Source organism: Lepidochelys kempii, chromosome 3 (genome assembly GCF_965140285.1).
Source record: "Lepidochelys kempii isolate rLepKem1 chromosome 3, rLepKem1.hap1, whole genome shotgun sequence".
NCBI classification, from domain to species: Eukaryota; Metazoa; Chordata; order Testudines; family Cheloniidae; genus Lepidochelys; species Lepidochelys kempii.
The window spans coordinates 112,346,385-112,365,156 of record NC_136382.1 but is presented as its reverse complement, the minus strand read 5'-3'; the positions used below and the strand labels follow the sequence as shown (position 1 = coordinate 112,365,156).

General features: G+C 42.6%; 1 protein-coding gene across 3 annotated transcripts in view; it reads right to left on the bottom strand.

Annotated features, from left to right (window-relative positions):
* Positions 1-18,772, bottom strand: part of ADGB (androglobin) — a 224,461-nt gene that overhangs the window by 35,739 nt on the left and 169,950 nt on the right. For all 3 annotated transcript variants that reach the window (XM_073337563.2, XM_073337564.2, XM_073337565.2), the window contains 2 exons: positions 12,103-12,299; positions 1,016-1,127 (listed from right to left, as the gene is read on the bottom strand). In XM_073337563.2, coding sequence (XP_073193664.2) covers positions 1,016-1,127; positions 12,103-12,299 — 309 coding nt within the window. The remainder of the gene's footprint in view (positions 1-1,015; positions 1,128-12,102; positions 12,300-18,772) is intronic.

Genomic DNA, 18,772 nt, shown 5'->3' with positions numbered 1-18,772 from the left:
GAACTGAGAGAGCACAGGGTGCTTTATACTGGCGCTATAGGCATGCAGCAGGAGAGGGCATTCAAGCAACCCTGACGGTACCACTGAGGGAAAAATTTCCAGCGACTATGCTTGGGGCATGCACACACCTAGAGTGGAATGCACATGTGCAATCACGCAAAGAATATGCATATACATGAAGTATACATAAGGCTTTCAGGTCAGGTAAAAGAGGAAGCAAAGATAAGAAATTTACTTGACTTCAAAGCCATTTATTGAGAGTACTAATTACTTCTGACCTGTGACAATGATAGAAAGAGTCACTTTGTTCTAATATTGAACAAGAAACTTTATTAGAATATGGGGAATAGTATTATCTCTAAAGCTACTTTGTCTCTCTCTGCTGCGCTATAGAGCTTCCCCCAGGACCCTTCCCAGTCCTCGCCCTGCCTGGCTTGCTGTTATAGAGTTAAAGAAATAGTACACATATCACCATGGCTTCTAAGCTTTATTGCTATAAGATGTCACCAGAAAACTAACTAAACAAAAGCAGTCATTCTGAAGGAACAAATTGCAAGAACCATTTTCAGTTTCTTGCTTGGTAGTAAGGTCACAGTAAGTGATGAATTTTTAAAGACTGAAGAAATTTAACTTTACCCTTTTGGATTAATTCATTTGTTTTATTCACAAATAGTCTGAATTATGCATTCTGGCATGGCGTCTGCAGTTAGGCATTCTGGGGATGAATTTATAGCAGTGGTTCTCAAAGCCGGTGCGCTGTTTGTTCAGGGAAAGCCCCTGGTGGGCTGGACTGGTTTGTTTACCTACCGCATCCGCAGGTTCGGCCGATCGCGGCTCCCACTGGCCGCAGTTTGACAAATTGACAAAAGTGTAATGTTATTACCAAAAGATAATAATACAAGTTATGGAAATATCTTATGTATTTACTGAACAGAAATAAGTGATATACCAATACAACATCTTTAAAAAACGAACCATACTGCACACTCTAGCAGGTGTGTTTAAAGTGACATACCTTTGATTTCATTTTTCTCCATTTCTTTCAGTGCCTGAACAAATGCCAACTGACTCTCGGTAAGTGGCCAACTGTTATACAACACCAGTGCTTGTATAGTGTACTTGTGAGTCTGTGAAGCCAAAGGCAATATATTAATCAGCTGATGACATTAATATGCATCCACAGTGAGCATCCCAAAGTATTTCAGTAAACTGTTAGACATTGAACACAGGCTGCCTAACTATGGCAAGAGAAGCCATAAATTAGTTCACAAACTTATACATGTCACATTATTCACAAGAATCTCAAAAGAAGTCTCAGTACTAATGCCAAACTACACTGTTGTAATTTCCTTCTAGAACTGCACACTCACTATCAAAGTGAAACTAAGTTGAGCTATAGAATAAGGAACTACACTCCTTTAAGGTTTTAATGTAACATTTTCCTGAGCATATGGTGCACAAAGACTTCTTTTCTTCTATAAAACCATAAACCCTCAACAGCTCACTGAGTTTTGAATGCTCATACTGTAGAGTTATGTTTGTAGAAGATTATCATTTAGAGATGCTCCCTCATAACGGACAGTATTATGAACATAGGAATTTGGAGATGTGCCCTGGAGGCGCAGATTGGGAACATCACATGGCTGTGTGCAGCAGTACACCACAGTAACTCTCCAGTTTGTTTTATTAAAGTTTTATTCCTTTCTCATTCACTGGTTTGTTGTTTAATGAACCTCATGATCATTACATAGACGAGGACATATGATTATCTTTTCAATAGAGATATGTGACTAGAATGCTGAACTCTTCATTATTTACAATGAATAGTAAATTATTCTAAGAGTATCTCTTATTCTCTTCAACTACTAATGTTATCTCTGTGGTAAAGAAACAACTGAAAGTAGGCATGATTCATCTACCTGTAAAGTTAACATTTTATTGAAATTAAACCCCAGTCTTAAGAACAAAAAAAAAAAAAATCACATTTAGCTAACAGGGGAGCAATTGGATACAGAAAGAAAAGCACTGTTTGGCAGCAGGAATATGTCCACATTATTTTCCTACAAATATGTAAATGATGTCAGGTGAAGGCCAAGGAATCCTTCGTACCATAAGTTTTGATCTCCCTCCTAAAAAATTCTTGCCTCGAATAATGGGCAATTTTTTTTCATGTGCTGCATAATGTAACATGAACTTATAAGAAGTCTCTCTCCAGAAGTATCACATGTCGACTCCAAATGTCTTACAAAATTTTACATGGAACAGATGAAGTGCCTGCATTTCATTTGACCCCGACTCTATCTTGGGATGTCTTTCTTTTTCTAGATTGTAAATTCTTCCTTGTCTTCCTACATATCTGTACTTCATCTAGCACACTTTGAACACTATTGTAATATAAATAAATACAAACAACATAGTAAATAATCTTTCCGAGGGCCTGGCTCTGGAGGACTTCTTACCATTTAGAAGCTGGGATGGGTGGCAGAGTAGGGACCCTGTTTTTTCATTGGTTTCCTGGACACACATTACTCTGCTTGGGAAATTTTGTGCTGTGGTATGAAGACATTAGAGAAACACTAGGAGCATGGATGGACATAAGGACTTCTCACGCCCTAGCTTTCCAAGTTGTCACACCTGAGAAGCAGTCTGCCTCACTGAATGGGGAACTATTGGTGACTCTGGTGCCACACAGCAAGCTACTGAAAAGTGGACTAATATAATTGAATTTAGTGTCAAGGGGATTCCCAAACAAATATTTATGTAGAGATACCTCATTGGCTCTAGAGGAGGGTTGCCATGGTTATCATTCTGAATTTAATCATAAACCCTTCGGCTGTTTGTGAAATTTCAGCTGTTTTCCATAGACACTTTGGAAGATAGCAAAGACAACAACCGCCAACAAGGAAGATTACCTTGCAAGTACAGATATATGAAAAGTTTTTTAAAGTATTCCCAAACATCAAATCTATAAAACATTCTTGCAGTTTACTTGGAAATGAGTGTCATGCCAATGACAAGTAAAGCTTTTCAATCTGTACATTGCTCCAAGGCTGTTTAGCATAATTATAATTAGGCAGGCCAAAAAAGAATTTGAAGAGTAACTAGCCAAAGACTCAAAAATTGTCAGCAAGAAGTTTTGTAAATACATTAGAAGCCAACAATCATAGGGACCATTGGATGATCGACATGCTAAAGGAGCACTCAAGGAAGATAAGGCCATTTTGAAGAAGTTAATGAATTCTTTGCATCGGTCTTCACTACAGAGGATGTGAGGGAGATTCCCTCACCTGAGCCATTCTTTTTAGATGACAGATCTGAGGAAATGTTCCAGATTGAAGTGTCAATAGAGGAAGTTTTGGAAAAAATGATAAATTAAACAGTAATAAGTCACCAGGACCAGATGGTATTAACCCAAGAGGTCTGAAGGAACTCAAATATGAAATTGCAGAACTACTAACTCTGGTATGTAATCTATCATTTAAATTAGCTTCTGTACCAGATGACTGGAGGACAGCTAATGTGATGCTGATTTTTTTTAAAAGGCTCCAGAGGCGATCCTGCCAATTACAGGCCAGTGAGCCTAACTTCAGTGCCAGGCAAATTGATTGAAACTATAGTAAAGAACAGAATTATCAGACTCATAGATGAACACAATTTGTTGTGGGGGAGTCAACATGGCTTTTCTAAAGGGAAATCATGCCTTACCAATCTATTAGAATTCTTTGAGGGGGCAACAAACATGTGGACAAGGGTAATCTACTGGATAGCATGCACTTAGACTTTCAGAAAGCCTTAGACAAGGTCCCTCCCTAAAGGGTCTTAAGTAAAATAACCAGTCATGAGATAAGAGGGGACATCTTCTCATGGATCAGTAACTGTTTAAAAGACAGGAAACAAAGGGTAGCAATAAATGGTCAGTTTTCAGAATGGAAAGAACAGTGGTGTTCATCAGGAATATGTACTGGGACCAGTGCTGTTCAACATATTCGTAAATGATCTGGAAAAAGGGGAAAACAGTGAGGTGGCAAAATTTGCCGACAATACAAAATTTCTCAAGATAGTTAAGTCCAAAGCAGACTGAGAAGAGTTACAAAGGGATCTCACAAAACTGGGTGACTGGGACACCAAATGGCAGATTGCATTTATCAACATTGAATTTCAAGTAATGTACATTGGAAAACATAATCCCAAGTTTACATAAAAAATGACGGGATCTAAATTAGCTGTTACCACTCAAGAAAGATCTTGGAGTCATTGTGGATAGTTCTCTGAAAATATCCTCTCAATGTACAGCAGCAGTTAATAAAGCTAACAATATTACGAACCATTAGGAAAGGGATATCTAAGAAGACAGATAATTATCATAATGCCACTATATAAATCCATGATACACCCACAGCTTGAATTCTGTGTGAAGTTCTGGTCACCCCATCTCAAAAAAGATATATTGGAATTGGAAAAAGTACAGAAAAGGGAAACAAAAATGATTAAGGGTATGGAATAGATTCCAAATGAGGAGAGAGAAAAAAGATTGGGACCTGAGTTTGGAAAAGAGACTACTAATAGGGGATATCATACAGGTCTATAGAATCATGAATGGTGTGGAGAAAGTGAATAAGGAAGTGTTATTTATTCCTTCACATAACACAAGAACCAGGGGTAACCCTGCGAAATTAATAGGCAGCAGGTTTAAAACAAACTCAAGGAAGTACTTCTCATAATGCACAGTCAACCTGTGGAACTCATTGCCAGGGGATGTTGTGAAGGCCAAAACTATAATGGGGTTAAAAAAAGAATTAGATAAGTTCATGGAGGATAGGTCCATCAATGGCTATTAGCCAACATGTTCAGGGATGCAACCCCATGCTCTGGATGTCTCTAGCCTCTGATTGCCAGAAGCTGGGAGTGGATAACAGGGGATGGATCACTCAATGATTACCTGTTCTGTTCATTCCCTCTGAAGTACCTGCCATTGGCCACTGTTGGAAGACAGGATACTGGGCTAGATGGACCATTGGTCTGACCCAGGATGGCCATTCTTATGAGACAGTAGTTTATCTCAAAGTCTTTGGGAATGAAAATGCTTATATACCTAGAAAATATTTTTGATTGTAACAGAGTCAGAAGACTTCCTAAGACTGTATCTTGGGCTAGGTACATCTGTAATAGACACTGGGTTTTTCAGCAAAGTATAGAAAATATTTTAATCCCTTTCTATTCCCTGCTTCAAGATGGAATCCATAATAAATATGTGCCAGAAAATATCTGTTGTCTCTGCCAGAGAACACAAACACGTTTCTCAGAGGAAGTGGCTTTGCCCCCTTCCTTACCCACGCTATACTACAGGAACATCTAGAGGTGTTTGTTGGATGCAAGAAAGACTAAAAATCTGGCAAACAAGAAGCAAGAGTTCATCTCTGACATTCTGCTTGGCTGGAATTAGTGATTTGGGATTTACTGATGACAAACACTATATAAGAGCTAGGTGCTAATAAAATAAATAAATAAAGTAGAAGAGAAAGAACTTAATGTTATTAGAACCCCATACTTTTCTAAATTTGCACACTCTAGAATTCTGGAAACAGATCACTCCAAGATAGGATGGGAAACTTCTTTTGGGTGTTAAAGAATAGCTGGGTTACAGGACTTTTCAGGAGCCTCACTAAGCTCGTACATAGAAATGCTTTCAGTCTTGAATGCTCTCAGGAATTCATCAAAGTTTCCATACAATTGGAAGAAATATTCGGAGTCCCTGAGTGTGCTCCCAATTTCTGTATCTATTTTCATTTCCCCACTACCCCAGAAAGTCTTGAATCATAGAATCATAGAATATCAGGGTTGGCAGGGACCTCAGGAGGTCATCTAGTCCAACCCCCTGCTCAAAGCAGGACCAATCCCCAACTAAATGATCCGTGCCAGGGCTTTGTCAAGCCTGACCTTAAAAACCTCAAAGGAAGGAGATTCCACCACCTCCCTAGGTAACGCATTCCAGTGCTTCACCACGCTTCTAGTGAAAAAGTTTTTCCTAATATCCAACCTAAACGTCCCCCTTTTACTCCTCGTTCTGTTATCTGCTACCACTGAGAACAGCCTAGATCCATCCTCTTTGGAACCCCCTTTTAAATGCAGCTATCAAATCCCCCCTCATTCTTCTCTTCTGCAGACTAAACAATCACAGTTCCCTCAGCCTCTCCTCATAAGTCATGTGTTCCAGTCCCCTAATCATTTTTGTTGCCCTCTGCTGGACTCTTTCCAATTTTTCCACATCCTTCTTGTAGTGTGGGGCCCAAAACTGGACACAGTACTCCAGATGAGGCCTCACCAACATTGAATAGAGGGGAACGATCACGTCCCTTGATCTGCTGGCAATGCCCCTACTTATACAGCCCAAAATGCCATTGGCCTTCTTGGCAACAAGGGCACACTGTTGACTCATATCCAGCTTCTCGTCCACTGTAGCCCCTTGGTCCTTTTCTGCAGAACGGCTGCCTAGCCACTCAGTCCCTAGTCTGTAGCGGGGCATGGGATTCTTCCGTCCTAAGTGCAGGACTCTGCACTTGTCTTTGTTGAACCTCATCAGATTTCTTTTGGCCCAATCCTCTAATTTGTCTAGGTCCCTCTGTATCCTATCGCTGCCCTCCAGCGTATCTACCACTCCTCCCAGTTTGGTGTCATCTGCAAACTTGCTGAGGGTGTAGTCCACGCCATCCTCCAGATCATTAATGAAGATATTGAACAAAACTGGCCCCAGGACCGACCTTTGGGGCACTCCACTTGACACCCGCTGCCAACTAGACATGGAGCCATTGATCACTACCTGTTGAGCCCGACAATCTAGCCAGCTTACTATTCACCTACTAGTCCATTCATCCAGCCCATACTTCTTTAACTTGCTGGCAAGAATACTGTGGGAGACCGTATCAAAAGCTTTGCTAAAGTCAAGGAATAACATGTCCACTGCTTTCCCCTCATCCACATAGACAGTTATCTTGTCGTAGAAGGCAGTTAGATTAGTCAGGCATGACTTGGCCTTGGTGAATCCATGCTGACTGTTCCTGATCACTGTCCTCTCCTCTAAGTGCTTCAGAATTGATTCCTTGAGGATCTGCTCCACGATTTTTCCAGGGACCGAGGTGAGGCTGACTAGCCTGTAGTTCCCCAGGTCCTCCTTCTTCCCTTTTTTAAAGATGGGCACTACATTAGCCTTTTTCCAGTTGTCCGGGACCTCCTCCGATCGCCATGAGTTTTCAAAGAAAATGGCCAATGACTCTGCAATCACATCCGCCAACTCCTTTTGCACTCTCGGATGCAGCGCATCCAGCCCCGTGGACTTGTGCGTGAAGACAAAGGCAAAAAAAGGATTGAATACATTAGCTTTTTCCACATCCTCTGTCACCAGGTTGCCTCCCTCATTCAGTAAGGGGTCCACACTTTCCTTGACTTTCTTCTTGTTGCTAACATACCTGAAGAAACCCTTCTTGTTACTCTTAACATCTCTTGCTAGCTGCAAATCCAAGTGTGATTTGGCCTTCCTGATTTCACTCCTGCATGCCTGAGCAATATTTTTATACTCCTCCCTGGTCATTTGTCCAATCTTCCACTTCTTGTAAGCTTCTTTTTTGTGTTTAAGATCAGCAAGGATTTCACTGTTAAGCCAAGCTGGTCGCCTGCCATATTTACTATTCTTTCTACATATCGGGATGGTTTGTTCCTGTAACCTCAATAAGGATTCTTTAAAATACAGCCAGCTTTCCTGGACTCCTTTCCCCCTTGTGTTATTCTCCTAGGGGATCCTGCCCATCAGTTCCCTGAGGGAGTCAAAGTCTGCTTTTCTGTATTCTGCTGCTCTCCTTTCTTCCTTGTGTCAGGATCCTGAACTCGACCATCTCATGGTCACTGCCTCTCAGGTTCCCATCCACTTTTGCTTCCCCTACTAATTCTTCCTGGTTTGTGAGCAGCAGGTCAAGAAGCGCTTTGCCCCTAGTTGGTTCCTCCAGCACTTGCACCTGGAAATTGTCCCCTACCCTTTCCAAAAACTTCTTGGATTGTCTGTGCACCACTGTATTGCACTCCCAGCAGATGTCAGGGTGATTGAAGTCTCCCATGAGAACCAGGGCCTGAGATCTAGTAACGTTAGTTGCAAAAGAAAGCCTTGTCCACCTCATTCACCTGGTCTGGTGGTCTATAGCAGACTCCCTCCACGACATCACCCTTGTTGCTCACACTTCTAAACTTAATCCAGAGACCCTCAGTTTTTCTGCAGTTTCATACTGGAGCTCTGAGCAGTCATGTTGCTCTCTTACATACAATGCAACTCCCCCACCTTTTCTGCCCTGCCTGTCCTTCCTGAACAGTTTATATCTATCCATGAGAGTACTGTAGTCATGTGAGTTATCCCACCAAGTGTCTGTTATTCCAATCATAATTATAATTCACATCATAATTCCTTGACTGTGCCAGGACTTCCAGTTCTCCCTGCTTGTTTCCCAGGCTTCTTGCATTTGTGTATAGGCACTTAAGATAACTCGCTGATCGTTCCGCTTTCTCAGAGAAAGATAATGAAGGACCATCAATAACAGGGCTTTGTGATCCTACCCATCTAGCTTTCCAGACCACAGTTCAACTTAATTTTACAATTCCTGGCAGGCCTTCTTGAATTCCAGGGCAGCAGAAGAGCAATACTCCAGTGAAGTACTCCTAATGATTGCATGCTTGGTATCTGGGATCCTTGGAAAATACAAAACTTTAGGAACTGTCTATTGAACTCTTCATTTCATGTTGTAAAAATGTAACTAATAATTATAAGTGGACTTACTGGGATTTTGTTCTGTGGGAAATATCACACTCTGCTTTTTAAAAATTCAATTTTAGGAATTTAGCTTCTGATAGACTCTGCTCTGACTTCTGTTTTTCTTGGTGTTTCTAGACTAGTGAGCTCAGGAAATTGGTCAGAAGTGCTTCTCTAGTCTAACCAGTAAAGGCCACGTAAGTTTGTTTTGAGATATTAATGCTTAATTGACAAGTCATCCTGCAACATCAAAAATTTAGCAGCAAAACTTTCTTTTTTGGTGGGGTGAGGGGAGGAGCTTTGAGCCCTAAGTTGGAATCTAAGAACTAGATCTGCTGAAGTCCAATGGACCCTGAGTGAAGAAAAATCCTTAAGAGGAAGAAAACAGTTCCTCTCTGGGAAACCTAACACTCACCTAGGACAAGTCTGTACTCAGCCACTTGCATAGATGTATAAGCCTTCCTCCTTTTCACCTGCAATCCCCATTAAGCAGCCACTATAGCAGCAGCTCTTCTACTCTCCTCAGCACATGGACTGCTGCATGCTAGCAATCCTTAGGATGCAAACTACCCAAAACACATGTGTAGACCCTGGTGTATCACAGAAAAGTGCATACTACATTCTCTAAAGGAACAGTGCTGTGTGCATGTCCACCCTACCCCTGTATGCTCAATGCTGCTGCAACTTTGCATCACTCTCTATTGAGCACGGTGCCTAACAGACTTAGAACATAAGCAGATATTGCTTTATCTTGTTAAAATAAGCAAGTCCCAAGAGTTTGTGTCCCCTTTGTCCTAGTAAATCATGCTGAAATGTTGAAAAGTCTATTGATAATAAAAATGGAATAGACAATCCTTCTGTAACAGCTGCAGCTTCCTGCAAGCCTGTCAGATCTAATACCACAAAAGTTTGGGAATAAATCCCATATGAAAAGTGCAGCCGCAGAAATGTCTAAGTCTGATGTCCACTGCTGCAGTCAACTGAGAGTGTGACATTCAGAGTACTGTCAGGAGAAGGAGAGATGGAGAAAGAGCTTCCGAGTGCCTGGTCTATGCCTTAAATATAGATCTTCTGCCCTTGAGATCTTTTGTTTTACTGGGCTGGCAAATCTGAGAACCAACAACCACAATTTATGTGGAGAAAACTAAAAATGTACCTTCAAATCTATTACAGTGGAACTCACTTCTAGTGTACTCAGAAACAGTGAACATCTCTACAGTGAAGACCTTAAAGTCCCACATTGTTCAGATTATTGCAGCATGCAATTAATATTCTGATTGTAATGAATCTGATTGTTTTCATATAAAAACTCATTTCACTATAAGAGAATTTAGGTGTATATACAGAATGTTAAATGGTGTTGATGTGATGGACTCATAATAATTCTTAGCACTTACATAATGCCTTTCATCCTTTAATTGTTTTACAAGTCTCACAACACTGTTTTGATGTATATAAATATTATTGAACCACTTTGCAGATGAAGAAACTGATGCACAGAAACTATGTTGTATTCTTGAGGGAACATTAAGTCTCTTTGCATTGCCAAATCTGGCCGTTATTTCTTCTACACATTCTCCAAAATCCATTCTTACCTCTCTAACCCCACTGTCAAAACCCTCAGCCATGCCTCAGTAATCTTACCTCTCAGCTTCTGCAGCCTCTTCTTCCATGACACACCCTCTGACCTCTCCAGTCCATCTAGAATGCAGTTGCTAAACTCATCTAAGTTTCCTGCCTTTGTCAGCAGTCCTAATTAAATCTTGTTACTGGCTTTTTCAAACTGTTCTCAATCAAATTCAAGCTTCTTGTTCTTACTTTCAAAGTCCACCACCAGAACAATCTCATATTACTTCACTGCTAGCAATGCTTTTATTCCCTGCTCACTCCCTTTACTCCACCCAAGATGCTCTCACTTATAACTTTTTCCTGCTCTTGGACATCCACCATTTTCCACGTAACTCCTTTTTCTAACTGGAACTCTCTTTCCTAATCCAGTCCACCATGCTTCCATCCTTTCTCCCTTCACATTTCTCTTCAAGACACATATTTCCCATGAGGCCAATATAAACTAATCCTCCTCTCTTCGTACCTCCATCTGCATTTGTGCGTACATATGCACATACTTAAACCCACAAACCATCACATCACTCATTATTGGAGATGTCTTCTGCCAGACTGTCATAAGCACACAGCCTTGAGTTCACTATGGACTCCTGTAAAATGAGGTGCACCCACCTCTTGCAAGCACCTCCTGATCGAGTGTGTATGCCTGCAATCTCTCAGTTTGTGATTTCTCAGGTGGGTTTTCTCAGCAGGCCTAAACTGAGACAAGTCACAAAGTAGGTGGGAAAACAGGACAGTAGGAATGGATGCATTTCCATTTAGAGATCTGGGGTGGAGTCCTGTCCCTCTTGAAGGGAATGAAAGTTTGCCCATTAACTTCTATGGGACCAGAATTTCTCCTCTGCTTCAGTTCAGGTGGTAGAGGCTCATGCTTTTAGGATGTTTTTCTAAAATATATATGTGAGCTCAACCACAAGATATGTGGTCGGTGCAGGAATTGCTGGGTGAAATTATTTGCCCCGCGTTATGCAGGAAGTCAGACTAGATGATAATCATTGTCCTTCTGGCCTTAAAATCTGTGGTTCTATGACAGAAGGAGATGGTTTCAGTGATCAGATAATGTGGCTGTGAAGATTTTGATGACTGCATCTTGAAGAGGTTGTGTGTGTGTGTTGTGACATAACCCTCTTTCTTCCTTCACACACTCAAACATATGCACATGCATGAATACACAAATACAGATAGTAAAGAATATGAGTATGAAGAGTAGGCCTCATGAGAAAAGTAAGTTTTGAACAAAAAGACTAAGGAGGAAAAAACAGAGGGCATGGCAGATTGGGTTACCAAGGAAGATACTGGCATGGGTATGTATGTAAAAATATGATTGTTGAAGAAAGATACAACAGGACTGGTTAATTTAGAATATTGGGTGGAGCAAAAGGGCTGAGGTGGGGAGTAAATAGAGTTCCATTGTTAAATCAATGGGATTCTGCACACACTTGTATTATTTTGCAGTTATTATTTGGGGCCTTAGATTTTTAAATCCTCAGAGCAGGGCCAGTACTATAAATATTTGTGGCACTACAGAAATAAAATAAATAACAACAACTATATCATTCTATGAGAATATAAGGTTTACACAGTATCAGGATATTAGATTTTCACATTTAATAAAAGAATTATTGGGACCACTCTTCTATTGTGCTTTTCCAAAATCTTTGCAGAAATTTGGATTTAAAATTTCTTACCGGTTGTGGATCTACAGCATTCTTTTCAAGGGCTGGGAGGATGGCAGTCTCTTCTTCTATTACAGCCTGGCCTTCTAGTGCACTTCCTGGCCTATGAGATTTGATGCCTTTCTGGGATGCTAAAGCTCCTTTTCTTTTGGTCCCTCCAGTTTCTGAGTCCTTCTTTGTGCTGCTTTGGCTAATCTGACCTTTGCTTGCTGGCAGATAGATAAAAATGTCAACTTTCAGTTTCCTGGAATTCTACAAATTTAGTAGAATCAGCTGAATGGACACAGGCACATATTGTAAAGAGAAAGAGGGACTTTAGTCAATTTTCACTCAGTTCATTCTGTTCACAAGGTTCTAATTAACTCTATGACTGGGCTTTGATGGTTCTAGTTCAACAAAAGGATATTTTTCTGGAGATAAAGCATTGTTGTATATCCAATGTGAAAATCTCTGTTTAAATCTGGCAATTAATATATCTCATGAAGATCCTACAACATTATTAGTCTGGAACACTATTTCCAGAATGCTTTTGATAATAGCAAGAATAACAACAGCTCCATATGTTTACTGATGGGTTGATCAACATGATACTATCATTATTTCCCCACAACCTGTCCATAGGCCTTAGATATTCTGAAAAATGTAAAACATTACAACATGAATATTTTTCTTTATTATTTATCTGACAGAGGGGCTGAATCCTCAGATGTGTTAGAAAAGCATAGCTAGATCCATTTTCTAGCTAGAATATGCTATTTCTGGGTGAAGGAACCACTCAGGATTAATAAACAACCTGTTCAGATGATCTGCCAGTGTATTCTGAGCCCCCAGGACGTGGGCCTCTTTCAGAAGTACAGAGTTGCTGATGTAGAAGGCCCAGAGCAGTATTCCTTCCTGACAGAGCAGTAAGGATTGAGCCCCTCCCTGCTTGTTTACATAAAACATGGTGTTTGCATTGTTGGTCAGAACCAATAAGCTCCTTCCCCTGATGCAAGGAAGGAATGCTAAACAGACAGCCTACAGCTCTCTGATGTTTATATGTAGACTGAGATCTTGGGGCGACCAGAGACCCTGCATCTATAGGTGTCCCAGGTGAGCCTCCCAACCCAAGTCTGAGGCATCTCTGACTAAAGAAAGAGAGTGCTGAGGTGGGGGTGAAAGGAGCTCCCCTGCATACATTAGTTGGATCTAACCATCAATCTAGAGGGGAGATGATGTCACTTGATACTTGCACTAAGATGTCTATGCAATGCTTTTTCGGAGAACATACTTCTGCCATCCAGACCTGAAGGAATCTGAGGTGCAGTCTGCCATACTGGACCACATAAATGCATGCTTCCATGTGCCCCAGCAACTTTAAACAGCTTCTCACCATCATGAGAGGATAAGCCTTTAAGTCCACAATGGGCTCCGCATTGTATGCGATCTTGTCTGAGGTAATAAAGCTCTGGCCATCCTTGAGCCCAGGACTGCTCCAATAAATTGTATTTTCTGTACTGGAGCCAGGACTGACTTGTCTGAGTTGATCAGGAGGCCTAACACATTGAAGGTGGACTGGATTATGCAAATAATGGACACCTCCTGTGAGTTGGCTTAACATTTTATCAGCCAGTCATCCAGATAAGAGAATACATGGACCCCTATTCTCCGAAGGAATGCTGCTCCCACTACCATACATGTGGGTGAGCTGAGAGACCAAAGGGGACGACTGTGAACAGATAATGATGGCTGTTGATGGTGAATCTCAGAAATTTTCTGTGGCCATGATAAACTTCATATGAAAGTAGGAGTCCCTTAAGTCAAGAGCAGCATACTAGCTCCCCAGCTCCAGAAAAGTAATAATGGAAGCTAGAGTGACCACCTGGAATTTTGTTTTTTTTCATGAACTGGTTTAACCGCCTTAGATCTAAAATAGGCCTGAGACCCCCCTTTTGCCTTCGGGATCAGGAAGTACCAGGATCTGCAACTCCGGGATCTATAACTCCTACAAGGAGAAGCAATTACAGATGTTGCAGTAACGCTGCCTTGTGAGAGGGGTCCCTGACAGGGGGCGGGATGGGGGCTAGAAATAAAATGGAGTGCATATCCCATTTCCACCATGCTTAGAACTTACTGATATGTATAATATGGGCCCAAGCATGATGGAAGTGGGACAAGTGGTTTGCAAAAATTATACAAGAAAAAGAGGGCCCTCTTGGAACTCTCAGACTTCTCTTGAGCTGCCCTTCAAAATGATCTCTTGGAAGATGCCACCTGCCTTGATGAACCGGCGGCTGTGGTCTGGGGTGGTCCCTTCTGGTCTCCGCTCCAACTGCGACCAGTTTTCTTCTTCTCTGCCACCTCCACCCATCTGGCTCCAATCTCTCCTGTCTCAATTACAGTTTTGGGTTTCCCATCTAGGATGTATCTTTCTATTTCCTCAGGAACACCCTCTAAGAATTGTTCCATTTGCATCAGGAAGGGCAAATTTACTGGAGATTCAACACTTGCTCCTGATATCCAGGCATCCCAATGTTTCACAATGTGGTAGGCATGTCGGGTAAATGACATGTCTGGTTTCCACCTTAGGGCTCTGAACCTCCGACGAGACTGCTCGGGTGTTATCCCCATTCTGACTCTCGCCTTGGATTTAAACAGTTCATACTTGTTCATGTGTTCTTTAGGCATTTCAGCTGCCACCTCAGCTAAGGGTCCACTGAGCTGCGGCCTCAGCTCTACCATGTATTGGTCAGTAGAGATGTTGTACCCAAGGCAGGCCCTTTCAAAGTTTTCTAAGAAGGCCTCAGTATCATCACCTGCCTTGTAGGTGGGGAACTTTCTGGGATGGGAAGTGGTACCTGGAGAAGGATTGCTAGGGTTTGTTGGTATATTCCGCTGAGCCTTTATCTTCTCCACCTCCTCCACATGCTTCCTCTCTTTTTCCTTCTCCTCCTCCACATGCTTCCTTGCCTCCATTTCCCTCTTGTGGGCAGCCTCCTGTACCTCCTTCTCCAGCCGCATGAGTTCTATCTGTCTTTCATATTCCCTTTGTTTTTCCTCAGCCTGAAATTTGGCTAATTCCAGCTGTAGTCGAGCTGAGGATTTGGTCATTCTAACCTCTCTGTTTTTAACTAACTTTACACCCGAGGTTTAGAAATAAACAAACAAAACTTGGCTGTAAAATTTTGCTGTGCTGGAATAGAATACCTATTCTCTGATAGTGACTGTCAGCCTACAGAAAAAGACAATTCCCTTGTCTCTGCTCTGGGCCCAAATTAAAGCAAAAAACCTCCAACTACTTGGAAACCTGCTTACCCAGCCCAAAGAAAAAGCAAATGGGTAGAACACACACCCCCTATTTACTTTTAGGAAGAAAAGAAAAAAAAAACCTCTGGGTTGGAAGACTGTGAATTTCCCTGCAGGAGTTAAGTACCCTGCCTCCAGGCAAAGAAAACCTGCAATTCACAAGATAATCCCCTTTTGTCTCTGCTTGGCCACAAAGCAGAGAAAAAACAATCTGCTTTCAGTTCAAACTGCTTTCTGGACTTCCTTTCCAAAGGAAAAAAAAATTTCTTTTAAAAATCTGTATTTCTAGTTCAAAAAATCTCAACTGGATCTCAAAATGATTTCAGGTTAATCCCACCACTGTGCCACCATGTCAAGGTTCCTCCCCCACTCTGAACTCTAGGGTACAGATGTGGGGACCTGCATGAAAAACCTCCTAAGCTTATCTTTACCAGCTTAGGTCAAAACTTCCCCAAGGTACAAAATATTACATCCGTTGTCCTTGGACTGGCTGCTACCACCACCAAACTAATACTGGTTACTAGGGAAGAGCTGTTTGGACGCGTCCTTCCCCCCAAAATACTTCCCAAAACCTTGCACCCCACTTCCTGGACAAGGTTTGGTAAAAAGCCTCACCAATTTGCCTAGGTGACTACAGACCCAGACCCTTGGATCTTAAGAACAATGAACAATCCTCCCAACACTTGCACCCCCCCTTTCCTGGGAAATGTTGGATAAAAAGCCTCACCAATTTGCCTAGGTGACTACAGACCCAAACCCTTGGATCTGAGAACAATGAAAAAGCATTCAGTTTTTTACAAGAAGACTTTTAATAAAAAAATAAAAGTAAATAGAAATAAAGAAATCCCCCCCTGTAAAATCAGAATGGTAGATATCTTACAGGGTAATTAGATTCAAAAACAGAGAACCCCCCTAGGCAAAACCTTAAGTTACAAAAAAGATACATAGACAGAAATAGTTATTCTATTCAGCACAATTCTTTTCTCAGCCATTTAAAGAAATCATAATCTAACACATACCTAGCTAGATTACTTACTAAAAGTTCTAAGGCTCCATTCCTGGTCTATCCCTGGCAGAAACCAGCATACAGACAGACCCAGACCCTTTGTTTCTCTCCCTCCTCCCAGCTTTTGAAAGTATCTTGTCTCCTCATTGGTCATTTTGGTCAGGTGCCAACGAGGTTACCTTTAGCTTCTTAACCCTTTACAGGTGAGAGGAGCTTTCCCCTGGCCAGGAGGGATTTCAAAGGGGTTTACCCTTCCCTTTATATTTATGACAAGGTGTTGGTCACCATTTGTAAAAAAATGGTTACTCACCTTCCTGTAACTGTTGTTCTTTGAGATGTGTTGTTCATGTCCATTACAATCAGGTGTGCATGCACAGTTGTCGGAAACCTTTTCCCTTAGCAGCTCCTATCGGGTTGGCTAGGGAGCCCCTGGAGTGGTGCCTTCATGGTGGTCAATACGTGACCCTGCCGATCTGACTCACTTCAGTTCCTTCTTGCCGGCTACTATGATAGAGGGGAAGGAGGGTGGGTATTGGAATGGATGTGAACAACACAACTCAAAGAACAACAGTTACAAGAAGGTGAGTAACCGTTTTTTCTTCTTCAAGTGCTTCTTCACGTAGATTCCAATCAGGCGACTCCCAAGCTCTCCCATGGAGGTGGGGTTGGATTTAAGGAATCACTGATTGGAGAACTGCCTTGCCGAAAGCTGCATCATCACTAGCATGCTGGGTGCTGGCAGAGTGGGTAGTAAATGTGTGCACCGAAGACCAGGTTGCCGCTCTGTAGATCTTCTGGACGGGCACCTGGGCCAGGAAAGCGGCTGACAACGCCTGAACTTGTGTCGAGTGGGCCATAATAACCGGGGCTGGACTTTGGTGAAGTCATAGCAGGTACAGATGCAGTCCGTGGTGCAGTCCAGAAGCTCCCTCATCTGGTCTGCCACAACTACAAACAGTTGGTTTGACTTCCTGAAAGGCTTTGTGCACTCGATGAGCAATGCTAGCGCTCTCAGGACTTTAATGAGTGAAGCCTCTGCTCCTGCACATTAGCATGGAGCTTGGGATAGAAGACTGGTAGAAAAATGTCTTGGTCAATGTGGAATCGGGATACCACCTTGGGCAGGAAGGCTGGGTGCGGCCTGAGTTGTACTTTGTCCTTATGGAAGATTGTGTGGGGAAGGGATCGGAGATTAGCGCTTTTAACTCGGACACCCTCCTGGCTGATGTGATGGCAACCAGGAATGCCACCTTCCACGAGAGATACAAGAGGGAGCATGTAGCCAGTGGTTCGAATAGGGCCCCCATTAGTCTAAAGAGAACCAGATTGAGATCCCAAGCAGGTACCAGCAGTCGGGACTGTGGATATAGCCTTTCCATGCCTTTCAGGAAACAGCCCACCATAGGGCTGGTGAATACCGAGCTCCCCAACTCTCCCGGTGGAATACCGAGATGACTGCAATGTGTACCCTGATGGATGATCCTGCCAAACCTTGCTGCTTCAGATGCAGGAGATACTCCAGGATGAACAGTGTAGATGCCTGAAGTGGAGGTACGTGGCGCTGCTCACACCAGCATGAGAACCTTTTCCACTTAGCTAGGTAAGTGGCCCTGGAGGAAGTTTTCCTGCTACCAAGCAACACTGCCCTCACCGATTCTGTGCTTTGGAGCTCCATTGGGTTTAACCATGAAGCTTCCAAGCCATGAGATGGAGGGACTGGAGGTCCGGTTGAAGGAGGCAACTATGGTCCTGTGTGATCAGATTGGGGTAAAGCGGTAGTGTGATCAGGGCATCCATTGACTGTTGCAGAAGCGTGGTGTACCAACATTGATGTGGCCACGCTGCAGCCAGCAGAATTACATCCGCTTTGTCCCTGTGGATCTTGAGCAGCACCTTGTGGACAAGTGGCATCAGCGGGAAGGCATACATGAGACCGTCTCCCCAGGGTAGCATGAACATGTCTACGATAGAGCCTGGACTGTGTTTTTGGAAAGACCAGAAATGTTGGACACTTCCTGTTGCTCCTGGTAGCAAAAGATCTAACCAGGGAAACCCCCACCTTTGGAAGGTGGAATGTATGACGTCTGGATCGATGGACCACTCGTGGTTGTGAAACAACCTGCTGAGGTGGTCTGCAAGTTCATTCCATATTCCAGGGAGATAGCCCACTCCATTCCCTGGAGGCATCCTATACAAAAATCCTACAGCTGGAGAGCTTCCCGACAGAGAGGGGAGGAGTGGACTCTGCCCTGCTTGTTTATGTAAAACATGGTGTTGGTATTGTCAGCCATCACCGTCACGCACTGACCCTGCATTCTGGACTGGAAGGTCTGGCAGGCTAGACACACAGCTCTGAGCTCCTTGATGTTGATGTGGAGTGGAAGCTCGACC